Consider the following 13,661-nt stretch of genomic DNA (forward strand, 5'->3'; position numbering starts at 1 on the left):
GGGCAGCTGTGAGGAGGACGGTTTATTCTCCAGGTCTTTAACCATTTTCCATAACTTCTTGGGGTTAGACCCACAGAGAGAGAACCGCCCATTAAAGTAACTAACTTTGGCCTTCCGGATAGTCGGAGTGCACTTTTTTCTCATTTGCCTGAACGAGAGTCAGTCAGCCTGAGAATGCGTGTGCCAAGCCTTTCACCAAATGCAATTCTTGAGGTGGAGTACCTCTGCAAGATCACGGTCAAACCAGGGGCTGAACCTGTTTTTTAACAATACCATTGAAAATATCAAAAAAGAATATCCAATCGTCTTTGACAGAGGGGATCAAGCTGATTCTATACCATTTTACAGAGGCCAGTTCATAAAGGAAGGCTTGCTCATTAAAGTTTTTTGCAAGCGTCTATGACAAATCAGGATAGGTTGTTTCACTGAGCAGCCATTACGAGCACAGGCTTTAACTTTTTGAGGCCAGTGGGACGCTAGCACCGTGCAGCCAGTGAAAAATCCGAGCGCCAAATTCGAAAACAACAAAATGTCATAATTCAAATTTCTCAAACATACAACTATTTTACACCATTTTATAGATAAACATCTCCTTAATCCAACCACGTTGTCTGATTTCAAAAAGGCTTTACGGCGAAAGCATAAAGTTAGATTATGTTAGGACAGTACATAGACAAAACATTACACACAGCCATTTTCAATGCAAGGACAAGCGTCACCAAAAGCAGAAAACTAGCTAAAATGATGCACTAACCTTTGACAATCTTCATCAGATGACACTCCTAGGACATTATGTTAGATAATACATGCATTCTTTGTTCTATCAAGTTCATATTTATATCCAAAAAAAACATTTTACATTAGCGTGTGACGTTCAGAAAATGTATTTCCCCCAAAACTCCCGGTGAATCAGCACAACAATCTACAAAAATACTCCTCATAAACGTTGATAAAATATTAAACTGTTGTTCAAAGAATTATAGATTAACATCTCCAGAATGCAAACGCATTGACAGATTTCAAAATAACTTTACTGGGAAAGCACACTTTGCAATAATCTGAGTAGTGCGCTCAGAAAAATACAACAGGCAATTACAGATACCCGCCATTTTGGAGTCATCTAAATGCATAAATAGCATTATAAATATTCACTTACCTTTGATAATCTTCATCAGAAGGCACTTCCAGGAATCCCAGGTCCACAATAAATGTTGTTTTGTTCGATAAAGTTCATAATATATGTCCAAATAACTCCATGTTGTTTGCGCATTCAGTAAGCTACTCAAAATGTAGGACGCGCGAGGAAAATGTGACGACGAAAAGTAAAAAAAAGTTATATTTACGTTCGTTCAAACATGTCAAACGTTGTATAGCATCAATCTTTAGGGCCTTTTTCAATCAGAACTTCAGTAATATTCCAACCGCACAATTCCAGTGTCTTGAAAAACATTTTGGAACACAGCTAACTCTCGCGTGAATGCGCGCAAATGAACTGATGCCCTTCCCTGGGTCACCAACTTCCAACTTCCTTTGTTGGCTCTCTGTTCACCATAGAAGCCTCAAACAACTTTCTAAAGACTGTTGACATCTAGTGGAAGCCTTAGGAAGTGCAAAATGAACCCTAACTCACTGTGTGTTCGATAGGCAGGGACTTGAAAGAACTACAGGAACCAGATTTTCATTTCCTGCTTGTATTTTTCTCAGGTTTTTGCCTGCCATATGAATTCTGTTATACGCACACACATCATTCAAACAGTTTTGGAAACTTTAGAGTGTTTTCTATCCAACTCTAATAATAATTTGCAAATATTTGACTCTGGGCCCGAGTATTAGGCCGTTTACTCTGGGCATGCTTATCCTCCGAAATCGAAAATACTGCCCCTATACCTTGACAGGTTAAAACAGTGATCACTAAGGTCATTACAGAAAACACCAGATTGATACCTATCAGGATTATTTGTGAGGATAATGAGGAGTAGCCTTTTCTGGGTGTTTGGAGTCATACCTTAAATGGGTTAATGGGTGTCCTGACTCTCTGTTATCACTAAAGATCCAATGGCACTTATTGTAAAAGTAGGGGTGTTAACCTCGGGGTCCTGGCTAAATTCCCAATCTGGCCCTCATACCATCATGGCCACCTAATCATCCCCAGCTTCCAAGTGGCTCATTCATCCCCCCTCCTCTCCCCTACAGGGAGGAGGTCAGAGACCTGGCCGGGTGGTGTCAGAATAACAACCTATAATAACAACCAGAATAACAACCTATCCCTCAACGTAACCAAGAATAAGGAGATGATTGTGGACTACAGGAAAAGGAGGACCGAGCACGCCCCCATTCTCATCGACCGGGCTGTAGTGGAGCAGGTTGAGAGCTTCAAGTTCCTTGGTGACACATCACTAACAAACTAGAATGGTCCAAACACACCAAGACAGTCGTGAAGAGGGAACGACAAAGCCTATTCCCCCTCAGGAAACTAAAATGATTTGGCATGGGTCCTGAGATCTTCAAAAGGTTCTACAGCTGCAACATCGAGAGCATCCTGACTGGTTGCATCACTGCCTGGTACAGCAATTGCTCGGCCTCCAACCGCAGGGCACTACAGAGGGTCGTGCGTACGGCCCAGGACATCACTGGGGCTAAGCTGCCTGCCATCCAGGACCTCTACACCAGGCGGTGTCAGAAGAAGGCCCTAAAAATTGTCAAAGACCCCAACCACCCCAGTCATAGACTGTTCTCTCTACTATCGCATGGCAAGTGGTACCGGAGTCACTTTAATTATACATTCATGTACATACTACCTCAATTAGCCCAACCAACCAGTGCCCCCGCACATTGGCTGACCGGGCTATCTGCATTGTGTCCCGCCACCCACCACCCGACAACCCCTATTTTACGCTACTGCTACTCTCTGTTTATAAATAATGCATAGTCACTTTAACCATATCTACATGTACATACTACCTCAATCAGCCCGACTAACCAGTGCCTGTACGAAGAATCGCGCCATTCATCTTTGCCTTGAACCTGACTAGTCTCCCAGTCCCTGCCACTGAAAAACATCCCCACAGGGGATCCCCACAGAGTCAATTGTTTTAACCATAAATGGCAGCTTGTTTTGGGTGGAACTGTTATAAGGCTTTGCCTTTTGAGTATGTTTTTGAGTTGTCATGTGTTTTTTTACATCACTAAGTTTGGTCTAGAAATCATCCTTACAATACAGGCAGTATGCCCGTGTATCATCTCCAATAAATGGTTTCAACCAGCCTTTGAATTCATGGTTTGATTCCCACTCCGTTCTGTATTTTTGAGTGTACGGTTTAGACTGAGACATGATGAGCTAGCCAGCTAGATGTTTAGCTTATGTCACAGAGAGGCACACACACAGTGGACAAGGTGAGTAAGTGACTGAGTGAGTAAGTGACTGAGTAAGTGACTGAGTCAAATGCAGTGATTTATTTTGGTGCAGTGATTTATTTTAGACAAAGAACATTTTACATTTACATCCCGCCATCAGCCAGCGGCGGCTTCCCGCATACGCGATACATTTGCAGTCTGGCCGCGGAGGGGTGAACATCTCCTGCTCTGACTGCAGCTGGGAGGGACTGCTGCGCGAGGATTGGGCCGCCTGTGAGTGCATTGGGACGGGGGTGGGGCCCACGGCAGCACCCGCTGCTCGTTGAGAAGAGTAAGAACGATACGTGCTTTCACGTCAGTCTCCAAAAGTCTCCAATAACACCAGAAAAAGTCGCTAGATTTGTCGCTAGTCACTTTTTTGAAAATGTGTCGCTAGAGGGGTCTGAATACTCGCTAAATATAGCAACAAAGTTGCTAAGTTGGCAACACAGCGCTTCAGGACACGTTTGACTCCTCCTCCTCACCACTCTATAGGCAATATGGCCATCCCATGCTTGCTCAAATGTGCCTTCCACCAAAACAAGACTACACGCTGAACAGCAACTATCTGGGTCAAAGCATTTCGGTGGTGGATAGGCAGTGCTGGCTATGTACAGTATACAGTGCATTCTGAAAGTATTCAGACCCCTTGACTTTTTCCACATTGTGTTACGTTACAGCCTTATTCTAAAATGGATTAAATACAATTTGTTCGTCATCAATCTGCACACAATACCCCATAAAGACAAAGCAAAAACAGGTTTTAAAAAATAAATAATACTCAAATACCATCAGGATAGACTGAAGATGATGCTGTTGAATGACAAAGACGTATCCAATAGTTTACCAGATCAATACAAAAGCACCGAATGCCAGTAGCTCAAAGCGCAACAAAACAGCAACTGTTTTTTAACCAATGGCTTATTGGTGGTTTATTGGAAAAGGTATTGTGATCAAACCAGATGTGCATGGCTTCCAATGGTTGACATGTGAGCAGGGAAAATATATCTGTATTTTTTTAATCCACTTTTAAAGTTGGTAATTTTGTTTGTATTGGAAAAAGCAGTTCTCCGATTTGAGGTTCTCAGTTTTCCTCAGAGTTGAGGTTCTCAGTTTTTGTGCGCTTTTGATATTGATCTTTGTGATTTATGGCCTTGTGTTGGAGGGGAGAGAGGCTGATAAAGATCTCAACTTGGGATTTGGCTGGCTGAGTGCCTGTTTGACTGTTAAATAATGTTTATTATGAAATTATTTTAAATATTAATACAATCGCACCCAAGGGGCCACTAGAGGGTGCTTCTGGTCATTCGACTGCAGGAAAAGGATTCATCCAATATATCATGATAAACTACTCAAACAATCCCTAGACAATATAAAGGTTGTTCAAAGGCATGGAGACATTCCTAACAACCTCCCTGCTCCATAACCTCCAATCAATTTCAGTTGTGCATTGTGTATGTCTCAATTTAGAAAGAAACCTTCATCTTCTCCATTAATAAACCATAGTATCAGTACAAGCCATGGATCAGAGAATAACTCAAATTCTCTGGCTAGCATTTTTGGAGAATGCGGAAACATACACTAGGTATCATGACTGTGGCCCATCTCCTGTACACATTAACACTGTCATGACGTTGCCCTCTGGGTTTTCTATGCACCATCCCCCGACCTCTATACATCTGACACAATGCTGTGTAAATTCCAAAGGGAATGTCCTGCCTAACAGGCCACAGTAAAGAGACAGAGTGTTTTCATGGAGAGAACAAAGGATTCTTCCACCTCACAGAATTGGAGAACCGAACGACATTTATGTTCTGGATAAGGTCTAAAAGATCAGGTGAAGAATCCAGCTATGAACTGGTCCACTTGGTACAATTTTGTGAGGCTCATTAGAGACAATATGGCCATATTACCATACTAAGGTTTATATACTAGCCTCAGCGATGAGACTTACATCCAATGGTTGTATAAAATGATTTAATAAGATTAAAGCTATTTGGAATATTTTGAGATGCTATGTACTGATGTTAATGTGAGAGAATTGTATTTCTGTTCAAAAGCTGAACTAAGTCATCGGCACGCCCCCAGGGACACAGACAGGACAAGACGTCATGTGACAAGCTTTTCTATGTTCAGTATAAAACCCACACCCAGAATTTCTTTCTTGAGACCAGGCCTCCACTCCATTACGAGTTGGCCAATAGGTTTGACCATGCATCCGTCTACTGAAGTTTAACCATACCACATGGTTAAACTTTTAGACTATCGATACCAACAGAATAATAACAAGTCTTTGATATTAATTAATAGTCTGCAGCTAGAAAGTCGATATCATTGAACGCGAAGACCGACGAAACATCCATTCTATAACGACATGAACGAATGTCGCTTCGAAAGATCCATTCTAACCGAGAGAGAGAGAGAACTAGGACAACAACTCTCCAACAGGACAAAAACTCTCCAACAAGGATCCCGACGACACACTGAACGTAAATATATATTGATTGCAATTGTTCTCGAATGAGTGAGCGTTCATGTGCAAAGGATTAGCATATCAATTGTTAATATTTATCAACTTTGTTGTGCCTTCTGAGCTGCCCTGTATCACCCTTTGTTTAACAAGCCACCATGCCGGTTTAGCCCACCAGGGTACATTACTCTACCAATTCTTTGTAACGATAACTACTGTTTGTATGCTTTCTGTGAATTACTTTGTTTAGTAAATAAATGATTTTAAGACAGTTGATGTATGGATGACTTAGTGAAGACTGGGTTCGTGCAGATACAACAATTTACGACGTTTGGAATTAGACTGGACGAGGTAAAATACATAATTTAAACCAGAAGATAATCGGTCAGATACTATAATATAATATATAATGTTATAATATAGGAAAGTTGTATTAGGAAAATTATAACTTTGTAATTTGAATATTTTCCTTGGTGCCCCGATCTCCTAGTTAATTACAGTTAAACGATTAATCTGTTTAATCGCGTAATAATAATTACAGGGAGTTATTTGATAAATTTGTCTTCAGTTAAATGGTGCCCAAAGACACGACAACACAAATAGACCCTAAGGGCAGCAATCAAGCATTTTTTAGCAGTAATACTATGCAATAGTGCATGCCTTTCCACTTAGTATTTTTCCCAAGAATGAGCATATTGTCATTTACAGTAACCATAGAGCCCAAACTCCAACATACACTGAGTATACCAAATATTAGGAACACCTTCATAACAGCCTCAATTCTTCGGGGTATGGGTTCTACAAGGTGTCGGAAGCGTTGACCCATGTTGACTCCAATGCTTCCCACAGTTGTGTCAAGTTGGCTGGATGTCCTTTGGGTGGTGGACATACAGGAAAATATTGAGCGTTGCAGTTTTTGACACAAACCAGTGCGCCTAGCACCTACTACCATACCCCGTTCAAAGGTACTTAAATCTTTTGTCTTGCCCATTCACCCTCTAAATGGCACACATACACAATCCATGTCTCAATTGTCTCAAGGCTTAAAAATCGTAATAATTTTTTTTTCAATCATTCTCATGCAACTCCGCTCCTTACACCCGCCCGCTTAACCCGGAAACCAGCTGCACCAATGTGTTGGAGGAAACACCATTCAACTGACGACTGAAGTCAGCCTACAGGTGCCTGGCCAGCCACAAGGATTCACTAGAGCGCGATGAACCAAGTTAAGCCCCCCCCGACATCAATAAGGGATAATAGCGTTCACCTGGTCAGTCTATGTCATGGAAAGTGCAGATGTTCTTAATGTTTTGTATACTCAGTGTACACATTCCACTAATCACATAAATGTATTGCCTAAAGGTAAACCTTTCAATAAAGAAGATAGATGAACGGATCTGAAATGAGAGTAGCTCCAATGCATTGTCTAGATAGACATACTGTACAGAATAGTGTCTTATAGTGAAGCCATAATGACTTTATCAAGCCCACATGACGTTTTATATTCACATCTCGTTAAAAAATAAATGTTATACGACTATGTATGACTTTATTCATTATTGGTTTATCACAGGCAGCTATAATTGTAAAGTTCATTGCCCCTAGGATGACATGATATTGCACTTTCTGTGTTTGTGTATATTGTATTGTATTGTATTAGTTTCAATTCTCAAGAACATAATGGAAGACATTGTGTTTTGCACTCTCAAACTGACTTTTTTTCTCCAACAATGTTGCATTGTGTTCGTGAGAATTGAAACCAATAAAAAAAACTGTGCTTGATAAAGTTTTACATTTTATTTGTACATGTACATTTTATTGTTTTGTATTATTTGGCAACTTTAATAAAAATGTATTTAACATACACACAAACTGAAGAAGTTTGACACCAAATGCCTGTGTGCACTATTGCACAGTATTACTGCTAAAAATGCTTGTTTGCTGCTTTTAGGGTCTATTTGTGTTAATGTGTACAGGAGATGGGCCACAGTCATGGTACCTAGGTTAGATAAGGTAATTAACTTTGTTAGCCCATGGGACTCCTGTATGTGTAAGTCCCAAATGGTTTTATGTTCCGTCAAACAAAACACACACACACACACGCACGCACGCACGCACGCACACACACACACGGTCTACGTATTTTATGGATGTTTCATGACTCGCACATGACCTTCTGCTTGGCCTTGTACCACTATCTCAGTGAGAGACAAAACATGGAGGTGGAGTTCGATTAAAAGAGGTGTGTATAAGAACCCCTTGAATACGAGGGAGAGTCAGAGAGGACTGCTGAAGGAGGGCAAGCTGCTGCCGTTACAACTGCACACGTTAGACCAACGTTAGAACCACACGATGCAAGCCTACCTTCTGTTTTCCATCAGCCTGTATCTGGCTGTTGGGAGCTTGGCAGAACGACCTCATCCATGCAGTAAGTGAGAAAAACTTAAATTCCTTATTGAGACACTTTTAGAATAACCAACTAAATGCACCGCCACGATGTTAATCAAATAACACTAAACATATTGTCTATAGCCTAGACAAGCAAATAGCATGAGGAATGCCAGATTGGATCTCTATTTGGGAAATCATTTTCTACCTGTTTGTATTACTGTAATATGACAAATGTATGTCTTTCACATTAAAGAATCACCACCTTTGGTCGAGGGCAGTATGGCACTGGTAAGTCTTAAAAACAATATCAACCTCACCAGAGAAATCTTTACACGTTGTCTTTTTTTACTAACCACTACCTTTGATATCTGTGAAAGATTCTTCCTCATAGTTGTATTAGGTTTTTACGGCACCCAAAACCATTCTGTGATTTTATTTGGCTGTATAAATAAGAGCTACTGTGTATATACTGCAGTATGATTTAATTGAATTGAGATGAGCACTAAAGATCTCCTGATATTGTAGCTTTCATGTTCAAATGAAATATGCATGCTTTTCTTTATAAATAATCTCTGAATGGTATCATGTGTGTATTTTCTATCACACATTCAAACAGACGATCATCAAGGAGAAAACTTTTGGTGTTGAGAAATTCTCCTATGATGCTTTTGAAGAGAGGGTACACCTCCGACTTCTTCTGGACCAGGACAACCACACCACCTACAGAGACACCCTTCTTCTTTATAAAGAGGTTTGATCTTACAGACACATATTCTATACGTTATCATTGTTATTCAGGGGGTTGTACTGGATGATGATATACAGTGTGAAGGCCATTTCCATCCAGAAATAAAAACCATTCTGACGTTGTGTCTATTATTCATCTTCTCAGGGTATAGCTTACCAAATCTTCCGTCACAACCAAACCTGTGAGAAGGTCCACTTTAAGGATCCCTGGAAGCCAATGGAGATCCCCAGGGATGCCAAATTCCAATCACAGGTGATCATTGGGAGCCTTTCCGCTCCTGCAGAAGGGCTGCTGGTCAACAACTGGTCAGGAACAATAGCAGAGCCTCACGGTGAGTGAATGACAAATACTCTAGAAAACCTCCGACTAACTACTGACTATTATTTACATTCACTGCTAAATTCCCTTAGCATGAGTGACTTAAGAAATATAATCAAAACCTTGCCATAAATCTATCAGTATGCTGTTCACATAGCTAGTGGTTTGTATCATCTCTGCACATTTTATTATAATGTCCATGCACACTCCTTACAGATGATTACCTCCTCACTTTCACTGAGTTTGGTTGCCTGCCCGTTCATGCCTGGTGGTACAACATTGAGCATCAAACCCTTATGAGGTAAGTGGTACACAATCCCAATTTTAGGCAGTTTAGTTATTGCAGTTGTAAATCATGAAACAGTTGTCATATACAGTATCTGATGAAGGGACTATGGTTTTGTTTGAGAAACACTGCATTGAGAAAGAGCCCATATCTGAATGCTTTTAGCCTGACGGGGGCTTTTATGTTACTGTCTGTTTCATCTCCAGTTTGAGTTTCTTCGACATGGTGCTCGGAGTTGAGGACCCTGAAGTTTTCAACCCTCCTTCTTTCTGTGACAAAGCAGAGCCGGGCAATGATGCAGCACTGACAAGTTTCTTTGATGCCCTGATTTGAGTTAATAGTAACGCATCAAAGCATTTTCCACTTCCTACTCCACTATGATCATTTAAAGGAATTACTTCATAAACTATATTAAACTATTGTTAACACAATAAACATTGGAGTCCTGTCTGTTTTAACCTGATGGCATTGGCGATAAAAAAAATACAAGATGGACATATTCAATAAATAAATTGCTTTTTTAGGGGTAACAGAAGTGTCTGTAGACACTCAAACTTTCAAATGCAGACTCAAGATTTCTTTAAAAAGGTACACTAACAAAAGAAATGGAGCCAAATTAAAACTCCAAAACTCCATAAGGGACTTAGCACATAGGCTCAATAATTGGGCAAAATATCAGAATTGCGCTACTTGTGTAGAGCCATAAAGGTGTAAAAGAAAGTTATGTGCTGTAGTGACAGGTAGCCTAGTGGTTAGAGCATTGGACTAGAAACCGAAACGTTGCAAGATTGAGTCCCTGAGCTGACAAGGTAAAAATCTGTTGTTCTGCCCCTGAACAAGGCAGTAAACCCACTGTTTCTAGGCCGTCATTGAAAATAAGAATTTGTTCTTAACTGACTTGCCTAGTTAAATAAAGGTAAAATAGTGTTAATTTCTAATAGCAGCTATTGGCCAACAGATGGTGCTATTGATCATTTTATAATGAAATCATAATTTACATTACCATTAGACACACTTTGGATGCAAGTGGCATCAATAAATTTGAACCCCATAGAAAGAAAAAAAAGTGGAAACTATAATGAAATACACCCATTTGAAGATCAGTGGTAAAGTATTCTTACTAGTCTGGGTACCGCTCTCTATAGCTAACATTCCACTAGGTCATTTGCAGGAGAAGCAAAGGGTGGAATGTTAGCTAAAAAGACCAGTACCCAGTACTACTTTCTTACCACATAAAGTAACCCAAAAATAACATTCTTTACAGGAATGTGAAATGATTTATAGTAACTTCAAAAGTACGCTTAGTATATCAAATAGACATCTCTGATAGCTTATTTTTCTCCAGGCGATTTAGTGAGTGGTGTTGGCATCATTGAGAGGCACTTGACAAACAGGCACATTTGAGACTAGAATATTTCAAGTTTAATTATTGTAACATACTCCTTGTTCAAATGAAATTCACAAATCTTGAGATGTTGTACAGCCATTCTATTTGCAGACAGTTCTCCAAAGGGCTGAAGAGTAAACTAGGAGTGAGGAGAGTACAGTGGAGATGGAGAGGTAGTTCATGGAGGTTGGGGATTTGTTCCACAGAGTTCTTGAAGTAATGATGGTCCCAGGAGAGTCTTGAATGAGTAGAGAATGTACGGAACATCCATTAACATGAGTTCATGTTAAGTTAATCTTTCTTCTTGTAGTCCTCAATGTTTGCGAGAATCCAACTGGAAGGTCCCAGGATAGCCAGTGCGAACAGTCCCAGTCCGATGATGGTCTCCTACAGAAAGAATGGCAGAGTAAACAGGACTAGGTTATTCATTGCATGGTGCCATGTTGAGGGTGTTGTGTAATGTTACAGAATGAGAATGTTCAAACATGTGGAACAGATGATTACTTCTCAATGTCATGTGGTACAAGGAATCATGTCAGATGGAAAATACTATATGGACACTTCTGGCCTGCAAAACAATATTTAAGTGCAGCTATTTAGCTACATTTCTATCTCTGTTCTGAGAATGTAAGTTCACTTGATAGACCCCTAACACATGTATTTTGGGGCATAACTACAATGCCCCCATCATGGATATTCTCCTGATCACTGCCCTGTTGTGTTGCTGATGAATCAGTGGTTAGCCATGTTAGCTAGCTACATAGCTAACACGACTTTGCAGATTATCACACCAACATTGATAGGAAAGTTGCTAAATTAGATGTATTTTTAAAAGGAATAAACAAAACAGGAACAGATCCAACATCCCGCGATCTGGGCCCCCGAGTGGCGCAGCTGTCTAAGGCACTGCATTTCAGTGCTAGATGAGTCACTATAGACCCTGGTTCGATTCCATGCTGTATCACAACCGGCCGTGATTGGGAGTCCCATAGGACGGCGCACAATTGGCCCAGTGTCCTCCGGGTTAGGCCGGTGTAGGCCGTCATTGTAAATAAGAATGTGTTATTAACTGACTTGCCTAGTTAAATAAAGGTTAAATAAAAAACCGGTCAGTGTCAGCTAGCTAACGTTAGTTTGCCATAGTAGCTATGCATCCCTGCCCAGCCTGTCATGAACTGACCTACAGTTAGCTGACGTTAACTGTCTAATGAAACCTTCCAGCTCAACTCTAAAATGTTCAATTGATGTTTAGCTAAAATAAAACAAATCTATGCAATACTCGTGTCATCGCAATGTTACCCACCACAGCGGAATTAGCTGGCTAGTTATGGCACTAACCAAAGTCGTAGCTAAACACCTTCAGCTATCAGTTAGCTAGCTAACATTAACTAGCAGGCCCAACATTGCTTATGCCTCAACGGCTAATACGAGCTTCTTGCCTGTTTCACGAACACAGGTAAAGTTAGCTACTTACGGCAGGGCCGAGAGGGTGTTTAGCCGGCCTGGTGAAGACACTGGCCCTCTGGGTGATCATGGGTCCGTTCTGAGGAGCCCAGCCATAACTGCTGAGTAGAGCAACGTCGGGAAGTGGGTTGCGGTGGTGATCGGTTGTTACTAGTTACCAGAGCGGCAAAGTCATAATTATGACTAAACCCTACCTATTTCTACAATTTACCTTCTTAAAATCAGATTTTAAACAGAACCATATACCTAACCTTATATTAAGACAATAAAGCAACGAAATAAATTCATGAATTTTTACGATATAGCGAATTTTGAAATTTGTGGGTGTGGTAACTATTGACAACCGAGTTGATAGGCCAAGGGGGTAATTCTGTGATTTCCCAAGGGCATTAGGGTAGTAGTAGTTATCATACAAAACGACTACCGGTCTGCGAATGTCTTTTCAGAGATGATGGAGTGGCAGTAGAGATGGCGTCATTTGAGGTGGCAAGAAAGAGAGGAAGAGGGGTTGAAGAGAATGAGAGAGGCAGAGGTTGAATCTGAATCTATTGAAGATGGTGGAAAAGAGGGAGGAAGTGTGTTGAAAAAGTTTGTTGTCAAGTGCAAACAGTGAGCTCTATGCCAGATTCGGTTCTGGAGATGAAATGAAAGTGAATGAGCAGTGACGACCCATCATCCAGGGCAGGTGTTTTCAGCTCCACCTGTTTAGCTATTTATAAACAGTACCAGTCAACAGTTTGGACACACCTACTCATTCAAGGGTTTTTCTTTATTTTTATTATTTTCTACATTGTAGAATAATAGTGAAGACATCAAAACTATGAAATAACACATATGGAATCATGTAGTAACCAAAAAAGTGTTAAACAAATCAACATATATTTTATATTTTAGATTCTTCAAAGTAGCCACCCTTTGCCTTGATGACAGCTTTGCACACTCTTGGCATTCTCTCAACCAGCTTCACCTGGAATGCTTTTTCAACAGTCTTGAATGAGTTCCCACATATGCTGAGCACTTGTTGGCTGCTTTTCCTTCACTTTGCGGTCCAACTCATCCCAAACCATCTCAATTGGGTTGAGGTTGGGTGATTGTGGAGGCCAGGTCATCTGATGCATTACTCCATCACTCTCCTTCTTGGTCAAATAGCCCTTACACAGCCTGGAGGTGTGTTGGGTCATTGTCCTGTTGAAAAACAAATGAT

General features: G+C 40.6%; 2 protein-coding genes across 2 annotated transcripts; one reads left to right on the forward strand and one right to left on the reverse strand.

The window, feature by feature from the left end:
- Positions 1–8,066: 8,066 nt before the first annotated feature.
- epdl2 (ependymin-like 2) lies at positions 8,067–10,041 on the forward strand. The gene is made up of 6 exons (XM_029770015.1): positions 8,067–8,291; positions 8,508–8,542; positions 8,871–9,005; positions 9,147–9,333; positions 9,537–9,621; positions 9,813–10,041. The coding sequence occupies exons 1-6, from the start codon at positions 8,216–8,218 to the stop codon at positions 9,937–9,939; spliced, it is 645 nt and encodes a 214-aa protein (XP_029625875.1). The 5' UTR covers positions 8,067–8,215; the 3' UTR covers positions 9,940–10,041.
- Positions 10,042–11,001: 960 nt separating this feature from the next.
- On the reverse strand, positions 11,002–12,676 carry cox8a (cytochrome c oxidase subunit 8A). The gene is made up of 2 exons (XM_029770016.1): positions 12,468–12,676; positions 11,002–11,380 (listed from the first exon to the last, which is right to left on the reverse strand). The coding sequence occupies exons 1-2, from the start codon at positions 12,525–12,527 to the stop codon at positions 11,285–11,287; spliced, it is 156 nt and encodes a 51-aa protein (XP_029625876.1). The 5' UTR covers positions 12,528–12,676; the 3' UTR covers positions 11,002–11,284.
- Between the last annotated feature and the right edge of the window lie 985 nt (positions 12,677–13,661).

This window comes from Salmo trutta, chromosome 12 (assembly GCF_901001165.1).
Source record: "Salmo trutta chromosome 12, fSalTru1.1, whole genome shotgun sequence".
NCBI lineage: Eukaryota > Metazoa > Chordata > Actinopteri > Salmoniformes > Salmonidae > Salmo > Salmo trutta.